Below are 27392 nucleotides of genomic sequence, written 5' to 3' on the forward strand. Positions count from 1 at the left end.
GCGTATATGCAAGGAAGCCTGCTTTGGGAGAACGGAGTATGACAAATGACAGAATAGCTGACTGGTAGATGCGATAGTTCATGATTGGTAGCCTTAAAAAATAGAAAAGATAAATTGGTTTCGTCGCCGTCGCTCATTTAAGGTCGTAACGAAAGAAGGAAAAAAGAAGGAAAATTACAAAGCTGTGGTGCTGCAAAAAATAAAAAAAGAAGAACTGATTGTGACGGCGTTTTGGCTCAGTTGGTACGATAAATCTGCAAAAGAAATGCATAATTGGCCAAGTTAACACGTGTAATCATTATAATGGTATGATAGTAGATGATTGGTAGCGACGGGTGGACCTCCATAAGCTTGCTAAATTAGTAAGCAGAAGCGAAGTAGCAGCCTAGCCAAAGAATGCTTACCCATTAGTAGACAATTCTCAGAATTTCTGTAGTATTTTTTTATTCGTTTATTTATTGCGAACTTGCAACACAGTGTATCCTCCAGTTAGAGCGCATTCATTAGCTAGAGTGTAAGTCAGACGTCACTGTCTCCCCACGCGAGAAACAAAGCGGGTGGGGACAAGGAATGGGTGGTATAGGAGAATCTCAGCGGGCAGTTTTCGTTCTCGAGGTTTGTCAGTAGCCGCGACAGCCTTGAACTGTCATGCTGTCTGTCGTAGTGAAAGCGTCGTAGGCATGCCTTGACTAGCGGGAAGTCGCAGACAACAGCCGTCTCAATTCGAAGTGCAAACGTTGTCCGCTTGTCAGTGACCCGAACTAGTTACATGCACTCGACAAGCGTGAAAGATGCGGTGGATTCAACTGAACACGTTGATCGTGAGTTAAACGAGATCCCGAGTTTTAATTACGCGCACTTCTAATAGACTGCATTCACCAACCGCTTAGCAACGACTGTTGACATGACAGGCAGTCAGGCTTGCCTCATATGCAATGTCAGAAACGTTGGAGTTCTTACTGAGTAGCCTGTGCATGCCAGTAATATCGTACTGTCAGAATGCGAAAGTATAGTGACTAAGTAGCCCACACTAACGTTTATGCATAACAAATGTGACGATAGTTATTCAGACAAAAGGGACCAGCAGCTGCAGGGGATTACATAATGATTTTAATGTGCTTAGCATGAATGCGCAGAGATATTGCTGCACGCGAAATGCTTCTCCCGTGCTGCACGTATTATGCCTTTACTGCTCCGTGTCTAGCACAAGGGGGACTCTCGACTAACAGCGACAATGGCGGATACATACGTAATGGTACGGAATCGCTCACCAACTCCTCTGTGCCAGGTGACCCTTGGTGTTGGGTGGCCATCGGCGACGCAGTCCATGCTCGCGCTGTGGCCTTCCACGGCTGACGTTTCCGCCGGCTCTTTGATCCAATGCGGGGGAACTGCAACGAATAGAAACGGCCTATGTTTGCAACGTGCGCGAGACAAGGAGAAAAAAGTAAGCACAGAGACCATTTGTTGTTAGAAAATAATGAACGAAACCTTCTTTGCCTAGCCCACCGCGGTTTGGCGTCCGTCCGTCCTTCAGTCGGTCAGTATCTCGCTAGACATATTTGTGAATATATATAAACCGGCTTGCATGGTACCGGGTATTGGCCGACAGTGTCAGTGAGGCCAACTCTGTTGTGCGTGATCAAACAATACACCCCGTCATAATACCTGTAAATATGTCGCCTCATAATGTATATAAAGCATACAGACCTCTTAATGGAATAGCGCATGATTTTCAACGGCTTTTTAAAATATACTATATTTACATACGTATGTGGCCTATGCCGCATTCTCTGGCCACCAGGCGTGTGCCACTGAGTATGCGCCCGTTCTTGGCAAATCCTTCGGAATGGGCATGTGCCATTGTGACACAAGGGGCATAGACACCTTGAAAGTACTTATATATGTGTCGTACTCCACTCTGCTTACATTCCTTCTCACCATTCTTCATTTCACGAACATAAAACATCGTCTTCACCATTGTGCGATCACTGCGTCGACGTCTCACGGTGTGTATCCGTACGAACAGTTGCGTGTTTGCATTTCAGCATAGCTCGTAAGCGGTGCAGTGCATAGGCACAAACATTGCATGACATTAAAGTTGGGCCTTGTGTGGTGCGTACTGGCATGCACATTAGCATGTGCGATTGTGCGCGGTGTGTCCAGTGATTTGTGAGGTTGCATTGTTTCCAGAGGTGATCCTACAGGGCGCTCAGAGATAATTCTTAAAGGTAGCACTAGGAGATTGCGTTCAATTGCTGCGCAAGTGAGCCTTACTGAAGATATCGTAATGGAGGCGTACTAAACTAGTAATTTTACGGCTATTTAGGTTAAGCGATGAAGAACGAGCTGGTCGCGTCAAAGCCAAGGATGAACAGAGAGACAATTCGGGTGAGCTGACGCGTTAAATTGATTGATTGATTGATTGATTGTTTGGATTTAACCTCATAACTTAACACTGAGGCAACGAGGGATGTCGTAGTGCCATAGTGTAGGGCTCCTTTCTAGTTTTTGGCGCCTGTAGTTCTTTAAAGCTCACTTAATACTCGATACACGAGAGCCTTTGCAATCTGTTCCTTTCAGAATGCGGCCTTCGCTGTCGGGAGTAGGAACATGCAACGAAACACCAACCGGGAAGCGCGCCCAGCAGAAGAATGCCATAGCCAACAATAAACCGCGGCGGTCATACAAGCGAAAGGGGAAGATACACGAGGAAGCGTGACAAAGCGGCAAAAGATGGCGAAGTGTGCGCAGGGCAGTTCGTTGACGCGGTCACCGTCGAGAACCTCTCCCCTGCACTGCCATGCAACAGAGTAGGCGCATTCAGTCTTTTTTTCGCAACTGCATACGCGAAAAGTGTGACGTCCACAATAAGATTACATTGCGAACGACGTGGCCGACGTGCAGTGCGTGAGCAGGGGAGCATGTGTCCCGCTGTTAGTCAGCCACAAAAGAAGTCTCACTAAAGCATCAACTGATGTCTGCAACAGTGAGCAATATTCCTGAATTATTTTTTTCACAGTTCATTGAGTGCTTTATTAGCACACCACCACGTCAGTTTATTTACATTTACGGGAAAAAAATATGCAGATCCAAAGTACATCCTGGAATCTATGTGAAGTGAAGCTTTCGTCGAGCGGTTAATTGATTTTCGCGTCCTTGGCATAAAGGACGCTGGCGCGCGGTCATGCGCTCTCGAGCACTCGAGCTACGCAAATGTGACACATGCGGCGATCATCACAAAGAGTTAGTTGACGTTGGAAGCGACGGTAGTACAGAGGCGATTGTGGTCTAAGGAGAAGATGAAAAACGATCGTGGCCTAATCCATAAAGAAAACAACAACAACGATTGTGGCATAATGAGTAGAACATCGGGCTGATGTTTAGGGGGGCCAAGGTTCGTTCCTGCCACTGGACACGTAATCAATTTCTTTTATTGTGAGGTATTTCGCAAGACAGCAGCACCCAGTAGCCATGGGTAGGAAAGGATAGAAGGGTTGGCTGCAAAAGTTTAAATGTTTTCGCGCAACGCAGGCTTTCTTGAGGGTTAGGATGAGGCATGTGGCGAAGCTGTTACAAAGCAACGCCAGCCGCTACGCAGGTCGGGTCACCGTTACCAAAGCGTGGCGTCAGTGACATGTTTCATTGAGGGCGCCTTGTTGGAAAATACTTCGTATATAAAAACTAAAAACAAAAACGAAAACATTTATCTTTATTTCTTTATTATATTTTTTAAAAATCTCGAGTCTATTAGTTCTACGCTGGTATTGTCTATCGTTACTTATTTACGAGCGAGCAGAATCAGGGGAACCAAGGCGTCAGAGCTTTTGTTAGATATGAAGGAACGGATAGCAAACCGCATAAAATCACGGAAACAATTTTAAAACAAAATTGAAACAACACACACACTTTCAAAAGAAAAACGGGAAATGAAAGTGAAACAAAAGCATACTTTTCGTCGGTGGGATCCAAGCCCACAATGTGTGCAGGAGGCACGCGAGGCTTTACGACTTGATCGACGACTGTGGTTGTCTCCGCTAGAACAGCTGTATCCTGGCAGCCTTGACACCTTGATGTAGCGTGCAAAGGTTCATTCGCCAGTTTACTGCTCCCCATATTGCGTAATACTTGAGGTCTGTGGTTTTGAAAGGCTGCTCCACATCCGCCGCCGCCGCCACCTTGAGTGTCGCTGGCCGCCACTCCCATGGCTAGATTTAATGCACATACACATATACCCAGGAAAGAGGGCGTGGCCCCGGCTGTATGTATGTGCGATGGCTGTACTGGCAAAGCATTGTGTTCGTCATGCGGACGCTGTGGGTTCGGCTCCGACGGACGCCATGCTGTCTTATCGGGCGCTTTCATTTTCGTCTTTATTTATTAATTCTGCATTTCGATTCAGGAAAACGCAACTCTGCGTACACCATCCTTCGAGTCATTGCTTGTTGGGAGTGTTTCGGCAAATTCCACTACTCTGACCATAGTACTGTATTACACATTCGAGTGGCTATGAAGGCAGTGCCTCTTCTGGTGGACACCGACCTTCGTCAAGCCTTTCCCCAGGCTTTTACATAGCCGGTTCTCCCAACATCACCCAGATGTCCATGTTAAAAAAAAAATGTTTGTGTTTTCGATACATCCCCAGAGTAGACGCCATTCGGGCTCTGGATATGTTCATCGAATCCAATGGCAGTAACAATACGACGCTCAACAAGCTCAAAGCCAAGACTGAGAACATGATCAGACTCGTCAACAGAGTATCGAATAGGCGGAGAGGCGTTCGAGAAGACAACCGCCTCAGGTTATTCCACGCTTTCCTCATGAGTCATATAGTTTATGTCGCAGCCATGCACAATTGGTATAACTCCGAGAAGAAAAAAATTGAACACGCTCATCAGAAAAAGTATAAAAAAAGTACTAGGCATTCCGTTACGGGTGAGCACGGACCTCCTTATGCAACTAGGAGTGCACAACACATTGGACGAGATAATCGAGGCCCAGGAGTCAGCCCAACTGGCCCATCTATCCTGTACCCCGCTGGAAAGAAGATCCTGGCGGTTCTTGGGATCAACCCTATCCTCATCGATGAGTGGAAATATCAAATCTCAGAAGATCAAAGGAACAAAATACGAGTCGCACCGTTTGCCCGTAATGTTCATCCTCAACACAACGTAGGCAGACGCAAGGCAAGAGCCCGCGCTCTCCTCAAGAGTACCAAAGACGATCCCTACTCGGCATGTTTTGTCGACGCAGCCCAATATGGAGAGTCATTCAACTTCGCCATTGCCCTCGTTGATCACAACGGACAGATAGTGAATGTGGCTTCCCTGAAGTGCTTAACACCGTCCAGAGCGTAGCAGGCCGCAGTTGCTATAGCACTCCTAGATAAGAGCAGATCACAGATCTTCACTGATTCGAGATCGGTGGTCAGGGCTTTCGTTTCAGGTTCCATTCCCGAGGAGGCTCACAAGATTCTCAAGAACAAGATAATCGCTCCGCACATCATCACGTGATTTCCGGCGCACCTCGCCCCCAGCTTGACCCCTTTCCCAATCTCAGTAACATCGCCCGCTCCCGAGCGCGCGCACTAGCCCACCGCGCGGTAGCAGGGTCGAGCTCAGACTCCGGGGTTCTCGAGTTTCGGGACACTTTCACTACTTTCAACGAAATCCCTAAGCACTATCACCTGGGTAGGAGGAGTTATCCTACCCCTCATAGCAAACTGGCTAAATCTCTGGCGTACACTTTACGCATGCTTCAGACTAAGTCTTATCCAAACCTGGCCCTTTTCCATACGATCACTTCCGATGCTTTTAGCTCTACTTGCCCCGACTTTGGGCTGTTAGCAATCTCGCACACATGCTCTGGCGATGCCCCTCGTTACAGGGACCTAATAGCATCACGGAAGAAGAATGGAGCTCTGCCATCCAGAGCTCAGAACTTTCATGGCAAACTTGGGCTGTCCAGAGAGCCCACGATGCGGCCGTTGGGCTCGGCTTACCAGTCCCCATGTGGGAGCGGCCCGCAGCTCTGGTCTAGGGAAAAGCTTCTCAGGATCTTATAAATAAAGTTCTTTGTTGGTCTGTCTGTCTGTGTTTTCGATTATCCCAACAAGAAATACGCACTTTTAACCCTTGCTTCCTAATCTGGCCATCGTAAGTAGTAAGGAATTCTCGCGGCCAATGTAAATTTGCTTTCCCTATAGGTGCGTTCTTCTATAGGTACTTTCATTTGTGCAGAAATAGGCTCATGATACGCTTTATTTGCTACCGTTTTATTCTTCAGATTGACGCTCTTTGACTAAATGGGAATTATAGAAAATTGTGTTCGCAGACGCTTTCCTGCTGTTTTGCGTTTTTTCTGGAAACGTGGAGACTCTCATTCAGTAAAGACGAGTTAGTTATTCAGTCGATAAATTCACGGCGAAATTTTCTGCAAATATAGAAACACACATTGCAGGAAAGGAAAGACTCATTCATCTTTAACAAAAACTTCTTTTTTTGTTGCAAGACAAGAAGCGCCGGGGGCTTAATGCCAACTTGTTCGCATTGCGCAATGCTCTTAAGAGATTTGTTGAAAGACTTTATTTTTAGCGCCACTCTCTCGGCAGTAACGCGTGTTATAAAAAGCAGCAAAAATAAAACAAGACAGAACAGCGGAATGTAGAAAAATGAAGAGAACGCCAGCGGACAACCAGGCTGAACGGTCACCCTCACGTCTTCTGTGCGCTTATCTCAACTCTGGGGTCGCAGGGAGCTGCAAATCCTGGCTCGACAAAAGGAGTGCTGCTGCTTCTGCGCAGGATCGGTGGGGGATACAGTTTGTCTTAAAATTACAAGATTTATTCGCTCGGGGTTGTGTGTATCTCTCGCGATGTGTGGACAGAGGAGAGAGTTTGAAAGAAACAAAATTAAAAGAAAGTGACAGCAAAATCTTGCAATGGAGACAGCGAGAAGTATCTTGCTGATAGAGAGAAATATACTGTGTGCCGACTGAAGCATGGCAAATAGGTTTGGCTGGAGTGTTTTCTACCTACTGCTTGGCGTTTTTCACTTTTAGTCAAAGTGTTAAGTGCGATATCGGCCCGCCGAACAAACTGATGATGCCGGCGTCCTTGGATAGCCAGAGACGCAAGAAATAAGGAACGCGGGACATTCGCGATAGCTCGCACACTAAAAAAACACTCACACATAAAAATAAAAACATCAAAAGAGAAAAGAAGAAAAGAAAACGAAATGAAAGAAAGAAATTTGGTAGCTAAAATAAAGCAATATTAGAGATACAAATACACGAGAGCATTGTAGGGGTGCCCTCAATGTAATAGGTGACAGCCGAAATAACTCTCTGCGAATACAACTCGGAAAGTAAAAATAAATTTTGACCATTGCCACATTTGTATGGGAACAAACGTGCTCACACAGAGGAGCATTATTTCCTGGCCTTTGGCCTTTGCAAGCCTTGCGAAAAACTCGGACAACTTAGCGCAAGCACTTTTTTTCTTTGTCGGTGTGTGCGTTTCCAAGATTGCAAGCGTTTGCAAGTTCGGTTTATGTGTCGCGGCTTTTAAGTTTGAACTATACAATAAAGGAATGTTTACTTTGCAAGTTTCCTTTGAGGCTGGTCGAGAGGAAAATAAATCACAGAGGGAAAAAAAATGAAATGTCGGAACTGTAGCAGCACGGGAAAACAGTCCGCTGTACTGATAAGAATCTCAGTCCAAGAACAGATGGAGCTAGTCAAGAGTTTCTATGCCACTTGTGTCGAGTTCCGTTGTGGATTTCGTAAAAATAAAAATAGGAAAAGCGCTCCTATTAGATCCCGGTGACGGAAATCTTGCTCAGGCTCGCGCCCTTACACTCTGAGATTGAAAGCGCTACTCCACGAAATTCAGTTTTTCTTCTATTTTATTGCTGCCAGCCTGTTCTGATTGCTTGCGGATACTCCTTAGAAGGCTTGTTGCCGAAAAAAGAAAGATCTAAAGAAAGAAAGCCACGAAATGCAACCTATAAGTAGGTAGATACAATTTCTAACATTTCTTTTTCTCCAGCTTTCATCTTTGAGTCAACGAAGAAACTAATTTTGCGGAGCGCCACCCTTGCCGCGTAGCGGCCATGGCATCGTGCTTGTTTCCTTTCGAAGAACGTGACGCAAAGGCGCGTCATAAACAATTCAGCTAGATTTCATCGCTCTCATTTCGGGTCATCAAGAAACGGCGTAACTCTTACTTGGGGGGGGGGGGGGGCTCGGGACACGCGTCATTCCCTCAAACGTTGCGCGTCAGCAGAAGCCTGAACCTCCAAGAACCAAACAAATAAACAAACAGAAAAGAAAGGGTAACTCGGCTCTGCGCAGCCGACAGCTCCTCGTGCAGAATCTTGCTTCACGGCGAGCAAGGCGAGCACAGCGACGAACCGCCGTCGTCGAGGCAGCGAAGGGGTGGGGGGGGTGGGGGGGGTGGGGGGGGGTGCGAGTGAAGTGCGATCTCGAAGAAAAGAAAAAAATCAAAACAGGCATAACTCATTGCAAGCGTGCGCAAGGAACGCGTCGATGGCGGTCGTTACGCAGCGTCAGCCGCATCGCAGCCGAGAGGGGGAGAGAGAAACAGCAACAAAAAGGAAAGAAGAGGACAGGGGAATGGACAGGAAGAGGAGAAAGAAAAGGAGAAGCGGTTTCCTGTCGTTCCGTTGTTTCAGGATGCGCGCGCGCGTTACGCGATGCGAGCGCGTCCACCTGCTTTGCTAGTCAGTCGGGCTCGTTAAGCAGAATGTCAACTAATGGAGCGACGCCAATGTCGCCCTAATTGAGTGGCGCTCGGTCCGACGGCGCAACCGGCGACGTGATGGCGAGTATGGCTTAATGAAACTTCGGGGCGGCGCGCTCGGGCGCGACCGTCAGCCATCGCGCACGCGAGGTTAGGCCCGGGGTTTTCCCCGAGGTTAATCTGTTCGAAATTAACGCTTCGCCAAAGCCTCGGCGCTCGCGCGCCCGTCTTCGACGGCACCGTTCTTCGATGATGACCCGAGCAAAGCGTTTGCGGCGCTTCCGAAGCTTCGGAGCGCCGAACGGCGCACGCATCAAAGGCCGCGGACGCTCTCCGACATGCGGCAGCTCGACACTCTTCGCCGGTTCCTGAATGTAATTGCTCTCCTCGGAGGAAGCGCCGCGACGTCGGTGTTGTCGCAATTCCGAAGGCGCGTGTAGCGGCGAGCGCTTCGGGAGGCGGGCAATTACGGAGACGCGGTCCCTCTTCTCCCGGGTCTTCCCGCTCTTCCTCTTTGGCTCTGGCGCGGGAATCGCGTAAGCCGGTGAGAGGCGGGAACACAGAAGGAGTTGATGAGATGGAATGGGTGCGGCGGTGCTTTGTGGGTGTCGCGAGGTTCGCCATCTAGAGACATACTTGGCGTCGTCTCTGTGCGATACTGAGTGTTCGCTTTTATGAAATCATAAAAAAGTAAATATATATATATATATATATCACACGTTGTAAAAAAAAAAAAACCTAGCTGGAAAAGAAGGTAATGGTGCGAATCTTGGACGAAATGGATGTCGAGGTGTGAATATTAGAACAAAATGATCGAACTCAAATTTGGAATTTGGGGTGAATATTAAACGGGCCAACCCATTGTGGCCTTCAAGATGATATAATATCACTCGTGGTTTAATTACCATGTTAGTACGCCGCTGGAGACTGGTATCGTGAGTCCGGTGCTGCTAGAACATGATTTATTATATCTCAGTATATGTGGGGTGTATATTTGCGTGGTTTGTGGCCTAAGAAAGAATTGAGTGTCGTTCGAATCTGGGGAGCTTCCTGTATGGCGAGTTGACTATAACAGAAGATGCCTCGTGCACATTGCTATAGCTATGCACCGCGTCAAGTCAACTCGAGGTGGGTACTGCTCATACGAAAACTTTGGAGGGCGCTTAAGGTTCACCTTTAAGAGTGAAACGCCATAGTATTCAAATATCCCTGGCTGCTTCTCACGCTTCCTGGCAACTGCAGCCTATGTAACCGTATTGTTTACCGGGAAACGTTGCCGGCGAATTCTATGCTTGGTGTATGCACGTAACTTCAGAGAGGGGCCACCCTAGGTTCATGCAAGAGTGGCAGCTGCTGCGAGCGACCATATCGCTGACGTCACTCTGCCAGACGTTTTTGAGTTTTCGCGTAACGGAGTTATGTTTTCTCGCACATTAGAATTAGAAGCTGACGCTATCATTTCTGTAGGTTGTGTGTAAGTTGTACTTTACGTTTTTCTACTAATATTACCGTGACAAATTCAATTAGTTCAGTAACTTCGTTGGGCCACATGGAGAGCCTGGGTATGCGTGGTTAGAAATTCCTTTTTTTTGCGAAACGACGTCCGACGCCGGATTTTCTGCGACATGGGGCCCTTAACGCTATGTCGTTAGATAAACTAGAAAAGCTGAAGCAACGGCGCCATCAGTCTGAGGAGGGAATATGTTGAATAAATGTGTACTTTCATACCTTTGACTCTATTATTTATGTGCAAAGCCAGGAACTTTTCAGCAACCCCTCGTATATAGAGAGCTTCGTTGTCATCGATGCACTAGTCGCTTGTATTGGCATACATCTGCGAATAGCTTACCACAGAAGCGGTTTTTCTCGAGTTATTCCGCGTACATTCGTCCCGCGGGAACTACGTCATCGCCGGGCATGGCGAGACCAGGCCTGCTCGCTTCCGGCAGAACGGGTCGCAGTTTCTAATTCGTTTGCTATCTTCCCGGGAAGCCAGTGGTGTAGCAGACTTTGGCTATACGGTCATTATCCTGGCAGTCTTCTTGAGAGTGGTCATCGATATCGAGAGACGGCCTAGCCTATGGCAACATATGTGCCTATACAATCTAGTAATAGAAGGGCGGCTCGCCATTTTGACTGTCTTGGATCGGCGTAGCTTGAGATTGTTCGCGCTCTCCGCTTGTAAAAGATCACGCCTTAAAATGATAGAAGCATACGTTGATGTACACCCTTAATGTACACAAATGCACGAACACGTCGAAACGTTGTGAAATAAACTGCGGCAGAAAGGCACACGCCATACATTCTATGCGTGTCATCTATCCCCCCTATTCTTAAATGCATCTTGAACTCCATGCGAGACTTCCTTTAACTGACGCCTGTCGAGAACGCGACAAAGTTGACGCCTGTCGAGAACGCGCCGAAGGAAACGCAACGAGCGTCCTGGGCAACCACGCCAGGCGTCATTTAGATTAAGTAAAGCATGGGTTTCGAGTTAAGATGCATTTCTGAATACGGGGCAGTCAGTCCCATTGGATAATGCTTGAGTACGCGTACACATCGAACGCATGAGTAATCTTGACCCTTTCGGCTCGTCTTTGCTGCAGCGAGCTCGCACCTTGGAACGATTGAAGCGCTTATTTGCGTTCACAAGCGCACGAACGAGTCTTAGCGTTTGCATAGATTGACGTGGCTTCAGGCAGCGTGTGCTGACATATATCCTCCCCTTGCTCGTGCGTCAACCCACGGAGGCATCGCATTGATTTTGTAAGCGCATGAGAATGTCTCCAGAGACGCGAGCCACGCGGAGCCCGTTTGGCCGCAAAAACGGCGAAGTCGACATTTTTTTCACGCTCTTCTCGACAGTGGTGCGGGGCATCGTTCTGCCTCGCATTGTTGACGTGAACGTTGAGCACACGCACACTAGCGCTTCGCTTGAGCAAGTGTGTGCGCGGACGGAAAAGAACTAGGCCAGGTGAACTTAGCACCGCTAACGCCCTTCGTACGTTATAGAGTACTTAAAATGTGATTGGTCTCGACAGGTGCGCGCGCCTGCGTCCTGGTCTACCTTACCGGCTGATCCGACCATTCACCACCCTCTCGTATCGTCCTTTCCTACTCTCCCCCGTCGGCTAGCCTTCGCGGTTGCTTTACGGTGGCGGGGGAGAGTACCATCTGGGCGGCGCCTCATGACGGAAGTCGGGGAAGCACTGACAGACGCGTAATAAGCTGAGAGGCGCAGGGACGGAGCGGAGCGTCTGCCGTTCCTACACCGGAACGGCAGCGGCGCGCGCTCACACGCACGCGTGACGCAAGAAGTCGCACCTTAGTCGCACCCTCTGGGTAAGGTCGCATCGCGGCAGCTTACAGAACTAAGCTGCACCAATAAAGTGCGTCGACGGCGCAAACGTTCTCGGTATTTAGCTTTTTTTAGAAACGCTCATAAGGGGACTTTATACCACAGTGTGCCAACTCCATCTGTCGGCCTCCTTATTGCTTTTGGATATATTCCTAAATAAAAAAAAAAAAAACCGTGACTGATAGCGGGATCAAACCTCTGTTATCTAGCCCAGCAGCCCATTGCTCTAACCATTAGACCACGATCGTACGCGCGCTTCTGTCGAGTCTAAGCTGCTGTTTGAAACCTCTGGCGCGTGCGTCCGGTGCCGATTTTTCGACTCTTTTCTTAATTAACAGCTTGCGCTTTGAAAAGCTGAATTAGACTGCACTGTTTTCGGGATCAGCCCATAATTTTCATCAGACCGATACCTACGAAGTGGGCGACGTACGCCTCTAATGCTGTTGCATTAAACCATTGCGGACAGATTTCTGATCCAAACCAGGCTACCATAGATGCTGGGGCCCCTGAGTGTCACGCGAAAAGTGTGAATAGTCACAGATATACGTTTGCATGTGTAACGACAATGAATGCCGTATTACCAACACAAACAGAATACATTGCGGGAGTGTGGACACAAGGCAAGAAAGTATTTTTTTTTTAAGGAAATGAAGTGCATGGGGATGAGTCGTTCATTGAAGACGGGCAAGACGCTGCGCGTTAACGATTCATGAAATATTTACCCTCGCATCCGCGGCAGATCGCAGACCACACAGCCTCCAATCTTCGATACGCGGTATGGCGGCGACTGCTATAAAGCGCCTCGAGGGCCCACATAATTGCTATCGTAGTAAAACACTTTGCGGTGACACGTGTTTCTCATGAAGCTCCTCGATTAAAAGGAAGTTTATTCAACAAATACACGAAGTCAGAACACAAGTGCTACATGTGCATATGTACTACGTTTTGTTCCAACTTGTGTCGGTATAACTTAGCTATTACTTGAGAAAGGCATGTTGACTGATGTACTAATAACGATAACAGCACAGTAACAGCGTAACTTGGCAAATAGCGTGCGCTAATACTGACACGTAAAAAAAACAATTGTTCTGCCCGTTTGCACACCGTCACTGAGGATCAAAGGTTTGGATCACTACCAACTGCGGTCACGTTTTTCAGCTTTATTAATCGCAACGGTTACGCATGACCACCTAGTCCAAATGTTCATTCTCCTTGACCCGGTCAAGTGCTCGGCTAAGATATTTTAACTAGTTCTATTTTCTTTCCTCAAAAGCGCGAAACATACCACATATAGTCGAAATATGGTCTTAGCTCATCCAAAGAATTTATCTATAAAACAGTAGCCTCCCGCAGAGCTCACAAAACAAGACTTCGTGCTTATAGATGCGTATAAATCTAAGCATCGAATGGCGTTTGTGGAACAGCGTGTTGTTTTCCACTGAGACAGCCCAGTAAACTTAGTGGGTAAGAAAAAAAAAAAGCAAATCACATTAGCTCACCAATACAGCAGCCCACAAACTCTCGTTTCAACCAATAACGATTTTTTAAAGTTGTAAAATGTCCAAGAAATTATACATACAGGGGCTTGAGGCACGTTGAGTGCTTCATTTATTTGAAAACGTAGAACGGAGACTTCTCGTACACTAAAGGCAAAAGGAAACGCTCGTTTCCTCTGCAAAGATGCGAGACCTGATTTTTCTTGGAGCCGTACGCTCACTTCCGCAATGACTTTTGCGAACCCTCCGTGATATTAGGTAGCGATGCTTGAAGAGCATGATAGCGCTTTGTATATAGGAAACGCACTAGTTAGAAATAAGGCGAAACGATATGCGTGACCAAGAAGATGACATGTGAACTTGTGACGCATAATCGCAAGACGGACGGCATTCTAATACTCTTCTTTTGGGTGAAACGAGAGAGAAACAACGCCGCATTGTGTTACTTGCGCTTGCATTTTAGGCGGCTAGATGTGTGTTAAGATCAATGCTTGCATGACTTCGTGGACTATAGATGCTGGGAGCATCGCGGTGACCTACGCATATTTACGGTCGAGGTGATGAGAGGTGGGCACTTACAACACACTAAAATTAACAGCAGTAGAGAAGATAGCTTTGCCCATGTTCAAAAAAAAAATATTCCTGACCGAACTGGGTGCAATTATTACCTCATCTTCCTGGGTGCGAAGGAGTTACAACGACTCCTGCATTCAAACAAACGCGCGTATAACGCCGCAAAAAGAAGGAAAAAAAAAAAGAGAGAGAGAAAGAAAAACGAGAAACAAACGAACTAACAAACGAACAGCACATAGCATACGAAGCCTGAATTCAGCTGATCAGTAACTCAAACTTCAAATGGTCGGGTGTCTCTTTAGCGCAACTTGAATATTTTACACTCCTGGAATGCGTACCAATTAGCTCAACTGTCTTCTCTCGAGTTGACTCCTGGAGTATATCACAAGAAACATACTTTCTGCATCAACGCTGATAGCGACGACTCTGTGCGTTTCCCTCTGAAAGCTATGCCACGACCGTTTGTACTAAAGTTGTGATAATGGATATAACTCCGAGTGAGATGGGCATGCGTAAAGTACGGAGAGAAAAAGAAAGAGTCTATTATTACTCCTAGCGCCTGCTTTGCTCCTACAAAACAAGCCTAGTTCTTACCGTGGCACCACCCTGCGCTCTGCGCACTTTAGCCCTGCTTCTTCCCATGCAGACGGCAACGTTCGACGCCTGCTGGTAGATTCAAGCACTGGCACTCGGTACAGACAATCACCGCATCGGCGACTTCAGGGCTGGGCTGTCTTCATACCTTGCCCGTAACGCAACGAAAGCAGACGTAGTTCTTCATACAGTCTGCGCCCGCATAGTTTCGGTCACGTTTCGCAAACAGCTGCGAAAATAGTTTTGGAGTTATGCTAACTGTCAGGTGCGCACGTGTATTAGTATTAGACGAAGAAGTTATCTAAGGGTGTGCAATTGCTGTGCGTACTTGTAGCTTTTATTTTTTACGTTTCTTTCTTTCTTTATTCTGAGGTGGTCTGCCTTATGACATTGCACCTCGGAAAATAAAGGAGAAACGATACATTTCTAGAAATTACTCTAACCTCGCACTGTGCACGAAGTCAAAGTAATGCCTTATAATGACAGTAATCTTGAATCCACTTGCAGAAAGTCAGTGTGCCCATCACCGCTTACTGTGACACTTTGATTCCCGCTGCGCAACTTCGGTATTCTTTAACCCGCCGTACTGCTTCCCTGCGGCGTCTCGGGAGGTCAGCTCGTCCTTTGGAAACACCCTCTAACATCACTAAAGCGCATTCCCAACATTTTCTTTTTCTTGTCCCGAGGGATTTTGTTTCCCTAGCATGGCGGGGGGACTGGAAACCAGGTGATTGCTATCGTGGCGCGCAAGTATACTATAGTTGCACGACGTCGTTCCCCGGAGAAATCTGTCATCCTGCAGATTGCGAGTGACGAAACTAAAGCGACTGGGCGCACTGGTCGCGAAGTGCAAGGCGCGCGCTGTCCCGCTCAGCGGGATTTGGCAGGTTGCGCAGGTTTGCGACGCCGCGGGGCGACCCGTGTTCGACGCTCTCGGGGCATGGGATGGCATCGATGACTGGCTGTCAACCGCTTCTCATTTGCTCTGCTGCGCACGCTTCAGTGTCTTACTTTATTTGCTGACGAGGTGCTAGAGAAGGTTGAGATAGTGCATAATTTGATCGCATCTAACTGAAAAAGAGGGAAAGGCTAAAAAAATAAAACTAAGTGCGGTACTAACTGCGCAGTGCTACTGCAGTATATACGAGGTGTATATTTCTTATTATGAATTTAAGAATTGCAGCTGACGAGATTGAAAGACTTATCCACCTGGAACGAATTTTGTGGATGGGACGAGTTTAGAGATAAGCTCCAACAAATCTGCGGGAAGAATACGCTGTTCTTCCGCTTACCTTAAAAACAAAAGAAAAAAGAACCTAACACATCGTTTCATGCATTGAAGCACAAAATTAACTCAACCGTCCTTATCTTCTTCGTCGCCCAGTTTGAAATTACGTATCTCGAAACTGGTGTCATCATGGGAATTCGTTCCAAGTGGATACGCCTTGCAAGCTTACCGGGTACAATTTATAAATTGCAATATGTACCGTAAAGCGATTCATAAAAAATGCATTTTGCAAATTTTTCATAAATAGCTGATTATGCAATTCTATTTCACATACAAGTAATGTCCGTCTCTGCTTCATGCTGCTTAAGGACTAGAATTGTGCTGTCTGCCGCAGGTGTTTTTTTGTGTGTGCTCTATATAATATGTATCAATTCCGTACAGACATTCGGTATATGCAAATCCCGAATCGGTGAAAAGAATGCGCATTGTCGAACGACGCATGTCATGCAGCGAACTTGAACATTAACTCCCTTCCGACTTTGTAGGGTAGCAAACGTTTTTGACTTTCTCAGGCCCTCCGCGTTCGTGCACGCGCTCAACGCCGTCTTTCCCCCTCACTCTGTCTATCTCATCTTTGTTTTCCCTCTTTCGCGCCCCCAGAGTAGCTCAGCCAACCAGACGCATTTCTGGTTAACATCCCTGCCCTTTCTCTTTCTTTCCTCCTCCTCGTCCTCTTGCAGGGTAGCAAACCGGAGGAGCGTCTAGTTCACCCCCCTTCGCTTCCGTTCTCTACCTCCCTCGCTCTCTCCTAACGCGGTGACTCAGTGGCTATGGCGTTCTGCTGCCGAGCACGGGGTCGCGGGTTCGACTCCTCGGTCTCGGCGACTGCATTTCACTGAGGAGGAACTGCAAGAAGCGCCCGTGTACTTAGGTTTAGGTGCAACGTTAAAGAAGCCCAGGTGGCCAAAATTAACCCGGTGTGCCTGGCTATACGGCGTGCCTCTCAGTCGGCTCGCGGTTTCAGCACACGCAGTGCCCCACAACTCGATCGCGTTCTAATTCGATCGCTTCAACGAGGGAGAAAGTGTCATCGCTCTTCTCACCATGCACCCTGAGCGGCGCCGTGTAGTTGACCGTGGCCGCCGCGTTGGAGGCCACGCACGTGTAGCTACCGTCGTGGCTCGGGCTCAGGCTGTCGATGGCCAGCGCCACCGAGAAGGGGTCGAGCACGCGCACCTCCTGGCCGGGGCCGGACTTGATGGGCTGCCCGTCGCGGAGCCAGGTGATGCGCACGGGCGGGTCACCGTGGGCGATGTTGCAGTAGACACGAGTGCGCATGCCCTCGTGCAGGTTCTCGTCGAAGGCGAAGCGCTCGATCAGCGGGGGCACTGGGTGGTGCAGGCAGGGTGGATAGGGAGAGAGAGAGAGACAGAGAGAGAGAGAGAGAGGCACGGTCATTAATTAAGCGAGCTGGTGATTGCACGTCTCGTAAAGAAAGGCAAGGTACAGCTTGCGAACCGCGCCACAATAAATTCGGGTAAAAACAAACGTGACGCTTACTTGAATCCTTATACGTAGAAATACGCCCGTTAGGCACCACAGGCGTCATCGCACAGGCATAATGTGACACTTGCGGTTAAAAAGACGGGCCATTTCCGCCGCCATGGCCATGATTGGGACAGGATAAAGCTTTCGGGGTTATGTCTACTATACGTTGACAAACAAATGGATTTAAGCTTCGCCTTGAAGAGTGAAGCGCGATAGCATCCAGAAATCGCTGGCTGCTTCCCACGCTTCCTGGCAACTGCTGCTTATGTAAGCGTAACGTTTACGGGGAAAGTTGGCGGCGAAAGTTATGCACGAAGGCGAGCTTTCCGGTAGAAAAGCACCCTCTTGCGTGGGCCGATCTAGGAGGTAGCACACAGCCGCGCCAAAATAAGTGCATAATTTTCAGGTTTTTGTTATTGCTTCGCGCATTTGTTATTTCGGTCTGAGAAGGTTTACCACAAAAGGCATGCGCAGTCGGCGTTTTGTTTCATGACATTTTCTTGTGTGCCGGCATTCTCAAAATTCCGAGGAATAACTTTGTCAAGAACGTAAGACAGGTTATGAATAACTTTATTGATAGAATGGTGCGGCAATATAACCAGCATATAGCGCATGTCATATAGCAAGGCATGACGTATACATGTACCTAAACATGTGCGGGAATTTTGACTCACGGAGACGCCGGCGCCAGACGCCGGCACCTCCTCTTATGCGACACGAGGTCCTTAACGCTATCGCATTAATACCCAAGAAAGCGCGTCGGAGGATTACCGCCGCCGTGGTAGCTTAGTTGATAAAGCAGAGCACGCGTAATGCGGAAGATGCGAGTTCGGCTCCCGCCTGCCGCATGCTGTTTTCTCGTCTACTTTCATCTACCTTTTTTATTACGATTTGGAACATCTTCAATTAAGAACAAGCGTTAGATCGGGGGCTCCTGTCTATATGCACGGGGAAGGAAAAATTATTTATCTCGGCAACTACCACACCAAATTTGATGAGATTTATTGCATTTAAAAGAAAAAGTTAAAAACTAGGGACTGTTCATAGCGAATGTTTGATTTAGGCCGTCAATATCTTTATAAATAGTGTTGCAAATCACAAACTTTCAGAAAGCGATTCTATGAAGTTTATAACTCTGTAACTCAGCAATGAAAAAAAGATATCAATTCTGTCAGTTGTATATAATAGTACATCTAAAGCGGACAAAACTGAGGCAATATATATGGCTCTCAAGTGGACCACGGATATATGAGTAGGGCTTTTGCAAACTCCTTGCAAACAATGGCCCGAATTAAAGCTTCCTCTTAAAACTGCAGTTCATATTTCGTATTATTTCTTTGGCTTCACTGTATGTTCGATTCATGCCGTTGTGACTAATGAAAATCGGGACCCTGTTCGTATGAGGCAGTAGCGTCATACAATGCCAAAGACAGTAATACTTCACCCGTTTTTTACAGAGAGAAACCAGAAGAGTAGTACTCAAATATACCAGCGGCATTTTAGCGAAATGCACTTCTGTGGACCGCTTTTGGGTGACGTGCACAGTCGGTAACAAAAGTTTAAGGGACACGGGTTGTCACTGCAAATGTGAGTTTCGGTCGATGGCCAGAGCCACCGAGAAGGGGACGAGCCGAGTAAACGGGCTTCTCTGTTGGAGCTGGCCTTGGTGGGCTTCCATCGCGCGATCACGTCCTGCGGACATGGTGCTCATAATTCAACGCTTTACTTCCCGCATTAGCTCTGAAGAAACAAAGAAAAAACATTCTCAATATATATATATATATATATATATATATATATATATATATATATATATCTATAATAATATATATATATATTATATAGATAATATAGATATAGATATAGATATATAGATAATATATATATAATATATATAATATCTATATATATATATATATATATATATATATATATATATAGATATTACATGCTTGATGACATCGGCACATTATATAAATGCCAGAAATACATATAGTGCAATATATTTACATGAAGTTGCCTTCACTGCTTAAAGTAGTTTCTTTTTTTTGTGTGTGATCGCCAATAAAGTAAAAAAGAAAGCGAGAATGTCGCAAGCACAACTTCCGTGCCTTGTGAGACTTGTGACGCAGCTGTCTGCCTTGTGGAATCCTATTTAGTCATGTAGGAAGGCCTCACTTAATGTGCCCTCCAACGACGACGACGCCAATTTTCTTGTTGCCTGCTTTTTAAATGCTTCCGCCATGGTATCAAGTTCTTTCAGCATTACCTGTGACACAAAAACAGAACTGGACGCGCGGACGCACTCAGGTTGTCTTTGAAGAGATAAACTGGCAACGCGTGGCGACCCACATGACCTGCGACTTATCTGACCTACACATTGAAATTTCGAATTGAAACTACACACTGCAACAACCCTGGGAAAACTTTGAAGGCATGTGCCCAGGTTTCGCGGGGAAAATATATTTTTTTCGAAATTCCGTGTCCCACGTGCTTTTGTGAACAACTGTACAACGCTCGAGAGATAACGCATTCAACAGTAGTTATGAACCGCGATGTAAACGAACTCTCACGCAGCTGCCATTCAAATAAGGGGCTGCGTTGTGGCCGAAAAGTACAAGGATTAAGGAAGCTGTGAAAAAAACGGGATTGGTAGAGTTGCCCTCAGTTCAATAAAAGGTGTCATTTACATTGAGGCACAGTGTGGTGGCACGAAAGCATCGGATGAATAAAAAATGATTTCGTTGCTCGCCTCAAATATGAGCATAGAATGCAATGTATTGCTGGAAAACTTGATGTCTGTAAAAATAATGTTTGAAGGGTTCTCTTCTTTTTTTTTTTTTTTTTGCCTCTTCCGTTTTCGTGGTTTATCGGCGGCCGATGGTCGGTGGACGCACTCGGCATGGCAAACGTTCGTTCGTTCGTTCGTTCGTTCGTTCGTTCGTTCGTTCGTTCGCTTAAATTGACAATCATCGTCGATGGTTTCTGCACCATGTTTTTCTTTCTTTAGTCGTTTTGCACGACCAAAACCGTAACAATAGCGCGACAAGTAACACGGAAAAAGCGACTTTGACATTTCAGGTCGCGCGGCGTTGAACCGAAGTGTTTTCATTAAATTATTCCTCAGCCACACGCCCCATGGCGCACTCTCTCTCTTGGCTATCGGAGCCTATAGTTCGCCGGCCCATTTCTCGGCTTCGGGAATCGAGGCCGTTCCGCGCTAAATTAGCGCGGCGGCAGCGCAGCGTAAACACAATCGGCGTCGAAACAGCGCTTGCCCGGCAGTCGGGATCTCGTTTCGTTAGTGCCCTTCGCACGGGGCGCGCAGAATTAGAAACAGTCTTCCCCGCCACCGTGCTTTCCACAATCCCTGTCTGATCTTTTGAAATCCAATTTCGGCTTCCGCCCTCGAGTGTTGGCTCAGCGGAAACAGCGTTCACACACGCGCGGATATAAGGACAATGCGCCTGGCGCCCCAACTGGCGCTCGTCTCACCCTCCTGAATCGCACAATAGGCGAGGCCCACTTGGAGCTGCCTGTGAACCTATTCGCATAGCGATGTCTTTTGTTACGATGGGGACGCCGTCTATTTTTTTTGTGTGTGTGTGATAGGTTAATAACGTTCGGCGCCTCGATAACGACAGCAGTGTCGCAAGTCCGCCCTTTTTATTTAAGCCGGTGGAATTGGTGCGAAGCCGCGCATAGTACCACTTTTCAAGCGCAACGAATCATTTAAAGGGACTCTGTATTGATAATACTTGTAATTGCGACGAAGGAGCGTCGATAAACTGGCAAAAGCAAACCGTGGGGTTGAGATCGTTGAGAGCAAAACACAATGACGTGGGTGTACTTTACGCACTTGATCTTGTACTTCTGTTTTATGTAGGTGTCTACACGTAGGAAATGAAGGGCAAAGCACGCGAAAAGGCTATTGCTCAAAGCGCTAATGACACAACCATTAAAAACAGTGTATGAGTTTACTAGAGTGTGGACTCACACGCGGGCGCAGTGAAGTGACCAATCGTAATGTGGGCACTCTTCTTTCTTTAAATCGCGGAAGCTGTCCAAGATCGTATTTTCTTGGCGTAGACAACAATAACTTGCTTAAATGTGTTCTAATTATGCTTCAATGTAGCCGATCTGAGAGTATACGCCTTTTCTGGAACGCAAGGCCAAGTTGAATGGACATCGAAGCAAGTGCTGCTATTTCGGTGAGGGTTTACGATCTCTATACAGTGTAGGCATACCGTGCTTTCAAAGTTAAACATTTCCTAATGTTATTTATAATGATATCGAAATATGTCAATGCAGTTTGCAGAGATCGTTTTTACACTCTGGCCGGCAGTGCGTGACAGTTTGGTCAAGACATGGAGTATCTATACTCGTTCACTCAAAATTCAGCAGGATAGGCTGAGTTGACTGATCGAGCAATGTAATTTTCGCTAGACAAACAGTTTCACTACAGACAGGGTGACAACTCCTTTGCGGCAACGGAGTGCCAAAACATTTTGCGTATCGTTAAAATAAACTGAAATGAGCACAGTTAATGTACTGAGCAAGTTGCGTGCAGCGCGTGGAAATACCGTAAAATGATTTTGTAAAGCTCCGATTCGGTAACAGTAAGTATTCCGTGGAAACGGCGATACTCGACAGCCAATGGCCTGTGCCCATTCCACTGCAGGGATTTCTTCCAGCACCCACCTTTCACGGCGACGTGCAGGCTAGCGCTGGCTGTCTGGCCTTCCTCGTTGGCCGCCACGCAGGTGTACTTTCCTGCGTCCTGGACAGTGGTGTCCAGAACCAGCAGGGTGCCGTTGGCAAACACCTTCTGGCGGTGGTGGAAGGGCAGTTTACGCCCGTCTGAAATGAACAGACACGAGAAACTTTGTTTAGAACAATACGCCTTAAACCCGAAGGAATACAGAGTGAGCGCTATACATAGGGTATATTGTAGAAGAAGTAAAGAAGTATTGTTAGGCATGGCGCATTGAAGAACAAGTTGGTGTATACCCACAGAAAAACAAGAAGGCGGGGGGGGGGGGGGGGAGGTGCGATTCGAGCGTAAGAATGGCACAAGAAACAGCATAGTGTTAACTTGGTAATCAAATGATAGAGAATGCGCGCGATGTGATCGGTAACTCGGCACGAAGATGCTACTTATGAAGAGGAACAGCTTACAACACGCACGAAACTGAACAAAATGTGATGCTTTGTCTTATGTTTTGTGTAGTAAGATACAGTCTAATAATTTGCTCGTAGTTGCTCATAAGAACTTGACAGAGACCTCCTGCTACTTGTGAACTTCGATTTTGCGCATAAGTCCTTTCAGTATACATAGCCACGAACGATAGTGTGAAATTGTTTTGAGCAAGTTCTTGCGTAAAGGTTGCTTAGTGCTGGCGCGGAGCTTGCTCCTCTACGCAATTTTTACTGACGCTTCCGGTCACGCCCCTCATGTCTAACGAGTCGACATAACGCGTAAGGCTACGGTCACTGCGCTGCAAGCGCTCAACTCAATCGATTCTTCTCAGAAAGCACGTGCCGTGCTCTGCCCACATCTCGGGAAATGTGTACGTCACCCGGACAGCGCCTCCATGCACGGTAAGGGATAAGAACCTCCTACAAAGGTTCGAAGTCCGGCGCAAATATACGTCCCCGTACGGACGGGCGCCCCAGTGCAAGCAGGAACCGAGCTTTAACTAAGACGATCCCAGACACTTTCTTCGATACTTTCCCCTTCCTATTCCTGCACCTTTATGCGCCGTCTCTCCTCCTCCGTGACCTTTCCTCAGCCCTCCCCTCTCCTCTCTCCCCACGTGACTCAGCCCGCTTCTCGATGCGAAAGGAAGCCCTGCGTGCTCGGATTTGCCTCGCACTTTCCTCTCATCGGATGCAGGTCACGTATAGGTGCTTCTGAAACGAGACGGCGCCCGGAACAGCGGGCGCGCAGGTTTATTTCGCTCCATTATTTGTCTTTCTTTTTATCTTTTTGTCTTTTAGTTTTGTCTCGGCTCCGTTGAGAGGGCGGGGTCCTTCCTGCTTTCCCGTGCACTCCCAACCTGATCGCCGGTGCCTCTTTCGCCTCGTATTGATTTCCAAAGGGAGCTGCCAATTAGGGAAGGCCACATTTTCAGTTTATATGGGAGCAGCGCCTTTAATCTCGCAGTCCCTGCAGGCACCTAGGGTCGCTCCTGCATCAGCAGTTGCTAAGGGAAGCAATAAGAGAAAACTTCCGGGGGGGGGGACCTCCTCCAATTTTGCACTCTTGCCGCTCTCGAAACCGGCAGCGTGCGAAGATGTCTTGCACGCCGGACGCTCTCTCTCTTTTTTCGCAAACAAGGCGAAAGCAAAAAAGGAAAAATAAAGTTGATGAACTGTCGTAATGCAAACGAGGCAGGCACGTGAAAGAGGGTAGAGGGGGGGGGGGGGGTGCGAGAGGCAGGAACTGCACAGGCACTGGTGGTGGCGCTCCTTCATTTGGCGACACCCCGACTTCGCTTCGCCGCTGTCGCCGTTACATTGCCTCTGTTGCTGCTGCTGCTGCTGCGCCGTTATGCTCCAGGTCGAAGTAAATGTAAACGCGAGTAACGTGTCTTCTCGACGACTTTCTCTCGCAGTCTCCGCGCTTCTTCTTGTGCTTCTTATTGAGCGATCCTTGTTCGCCTCCGGTGTTGTTTTTGCTTCTGATTTCCGCCTCTCTCTTCAAAAGGGCGAGCGCGCCAAATCAAGTTTATTAGCGCGGCCGTGGCGCTAGTATTGCGACACTCCTTGCTAGCTTTTGGGCTTCTCGTAATCTTCCGGCGTGAGTGTGCTGTTCGATAAAAACAAAGAAGGAAAATACGAAGAAAAAACAATGAGAGAGGAACCATTTATACCGGAGTGTTTCGACTGGATGTTCTGCCTGTTTATCTTTACGGAGTTCTTGTCTTTCCATTGCCGCCTTCGAGTTTCCGGAGTGAGGTTTAACTTTCGAGCAATCTCTGGATCTAAGTAAGTTGTCCGTTTACCCTTCCTTACTTCCCGTTGGTACCAAATGGCCGCCGTAAATTTAATCAGCCCCGGTAATAGGACTTTGATACTCGGATTGCACGAAAGAAAAAAAAAAGAGGAACTTTCGGAAATGTTTCTTTCGAGCGCGCGGATAATAGAATAAACGCTTTCTTGGGAGGTGTGAAGGTGAAAACCATTGGGACGCAGCATATATATATATATATATATATATATATATATATATATATATATATATATATATATATATATATATATATATATATATATATATATATATATATATATATATATATATATATAGGTGCTCAATGTGCCCTTTGTGGTTTTAGTGTACAAACTAGCAAAAATAAACAGACTTGGCAATGGTTAGTGGAACTGTGTATAGTTAGTGTAACAGGGGAACTGGGTTTATGTAGCAGTTCCGCATTTTTTTTCGCAGTCTCTGCATGAAGGTTTAAACATCTCTGCATGTCTCCAAGCGTATCAGATGTATCCGTAGGCCTGGTCCTACGCGTTTATTAAAACAACATTTGTATAGCAGGAATTGTGCACGGCTTTAATTAGTACTGTGTGCACTGCAAAAGCAAAAAATAAAAGAAAGAAAAGGAAAGAAAAGAAGAAAGAGCCATTAAATCATCTTTGCAGCTATGGTTGGTAAAGAGAAGGCTAGCTACCACAAAGTAATGTCGTGTTTAAATTTCGCACACCGTTCATAGAGGGCACATGCTTTCAAACTTTTCTAATCTTTTTTTTTTTCCTGCTATATTGCGCTCATTTCATCTGAAGCTACAAATGTTCAATCGGTAAAATGCATAACTTTTTTGATGATGTTTACAGCTAAATAAGTGCCCCCGATGAGTGGCCAGCTTTGAATGTCTGTGTAGAAGCGCGAAGCATCCCAGAAATGCGTACATTTTATGGAAGCACAACCACATGGCCCTGCGTTGCTACGGAGCTGGACAGTCTCTAATTTCCTGAACTCGATTACTGTGAATAGTAGACTGAGAGCTCTCAATAAGTACGGAAGGTATGTGAACATGTATAGTCACTCGCCTTTTACATGGAAACTGCTGAGTTCTTTCTAGACTGGAATAAACTGTGCAATCCTTCGGCCAGGCACGCCCAACCCATTTCCACGTTCATAACTGCCTCCCCTTTGCCAGCTTCCGTGGCTGTGCGCCAACTTCTGCTAGGCGCTTTCGAACAGTGCGCATGCGTTTCTTGGTTGCTCCTCGCTACAACATATACACCGTGCCGAAGCAGTTTCCCTCCTTGCGCTATGCAGCATCATTCTTGCATTTCAATGCATTGACCCGGCTCCTAGCTGCTCGCCCTGTGATGTCTAGGGCCATTACACTGCAGTACAGGTGGTCAACGGAAAAAAGAAGAAAGAAAGGACAAGTTCTGACCATTTCGTGGAAAAGATAGAGAGAGATATTTATTATGAGAGAGAAGCCGCGAGGTCGGCCTGAATCAATGTTCTGACCTGCTACTCGGCGTTGCGGGAAGCGGAAAGGGTGTAGAAAGAAAGAAGAGGGAACGCGCTGATTACGGGGGTGAAGATCGCGCTGAAAAACTAGCACGGTCGGAGACTCTTCAATGTATCTTGTCCAGTCAGCTGTCATGCGAAAATTTGTTGAGGGCCTTCAGACTATCAGGCTGATGACGAGGATCTTACAAAAGATGTTCGCAGTGTAATGCTTCGCGTTCACAACTTTGATTTGCTTTGGGTCTTCCCCGCATATCGCATCGCAATGCAGCGAAGATGCAGTTACAGGGCAATGATGGAAACACGGGAAAGATCACCTGAGTGGGCATAAGCCCAAGCGTCGCGGGCTTAGAGCGGCAGCGCAGATGCACCTAACTTCCGTTGCCGCCATCATTCGGCGGTATGGTTGGTTCGGAATCGTGACGCGAAATCTTCAGCGCGACAAGACGAAGTACAAAGAAGACAGCGGCGCACGTACTACAGTGATGTGTGCTCAGTATAAAGCTATCCGCCCCATCTGAGGGAAGCACAGGCGACTCACTGCCAAAGACGCCGGTGAAGCGCTCACCTTTCTCCCAGTGCAGCGATCTGAGCGGATACGTGAGCAGCGCACAGTGCATCTCCAGCGTCTCGGTGGCCACGGCGGTGCGGTTGGATCCGAAGGGCCGCACGGCGGGCGGTCCCCGCACGGCTACGCGCGCCGTCGCCTCTGCCGCGCCAGCCGAGTTGACGGCTACGCACCGCCAGACACCGGCCTCGTCGGTCCGGATGCGGGAGATGTTCACGTAGCTCGCCAGGTGGTTCTCGCCGTGAGAGGCCTGCGTGCGTTCGTAACGCGGCGTTTCATTGTCGAAGAGGAGGAGAGAAAGAAAAACAGAGAGATACGCTGTCCTTTTCTTTGCCCATCATTGTTACATGTGTTCTGTGTTTCTGAAAAAAAAAAAAGAAGGATTGTGTTGTCGCCCTATTACATGTCTCTTACGTTCGCGCCTGTGTTATATTTAGCTTTTCGTCTTCTTCTTTTCCTTTTTCTTTCATTACTACACCTACCAACTCTTGACAGCTCTTCTGAAGGTTCTTTTAAATGAAAACTGGAGATCCTTTTTTTCCCCTGTCATGCTACTTTCGGTATCGGGTTGGAGCTACGATGCACACAGTGGTATGGTAAAGACACAAATGACACATATGTACATACATAAACACGCACACTTTCAAACTGTTCGTTGACCCTGACGAAAATTCTGCAACAACTTTCATTGTGCACTGTGCGCGAGCGGTGGTTTGCCATGGGCCAAGAATGTCGTGCAGTTTTAAGCTAGAGTCGTGGTAAAAAA

General features: G+C 47.3%; 1 protein-coding gene across 2 annotated transcripts in view; it reads right to left on the bottom strand.

Annotated features, from left to right (window-relative positions):
- The window catches only part of LOC126531997 (cell adhesion molecule Dscam1-like), a 296924-nt gene that overhangs the window by 93257 nt on the left and 176275 nt on the right, over positions 1–27392 (bottom strand). For both annotated transcript variants that reach the window (XM_055070830.2, XM_055070829.2), the window contains exons 9-12: positions 26627–26876; positions 22260–22418; positions 17114–17398; positions 1272–1391 (exon numbers count right to left, since the gene is read on the bottom strand). In XM_055070830.2, the coding sequence (XP_054926805.1) occupies positions 1272–1391; positions 17114–17398; positions 22260–22418; positions 26627–26876 (814 nt within the window). The remainder of the gene's footprint in view (positions 1–1271; positions 1392–17113; positions 17399–22259; positions 22419–26626; positions 26877–27392) is intronic.

The sequence above is a fragment of the Dermacentor andersoni genome, chromosome 5 (genome assembly GCF_023375885.2).
Source record: "Dermacentor andersoni chromosome 5, qqDerAnde1_hic_scaffold, whole genome shotgun sequence".
Classification (NCBI taxonomy): Eukaryota; Metazoa; Arthropoda; class Arachnida; order Ixodida; family Ixodidae; genus Dermacentor; species Dermacentor andersoni.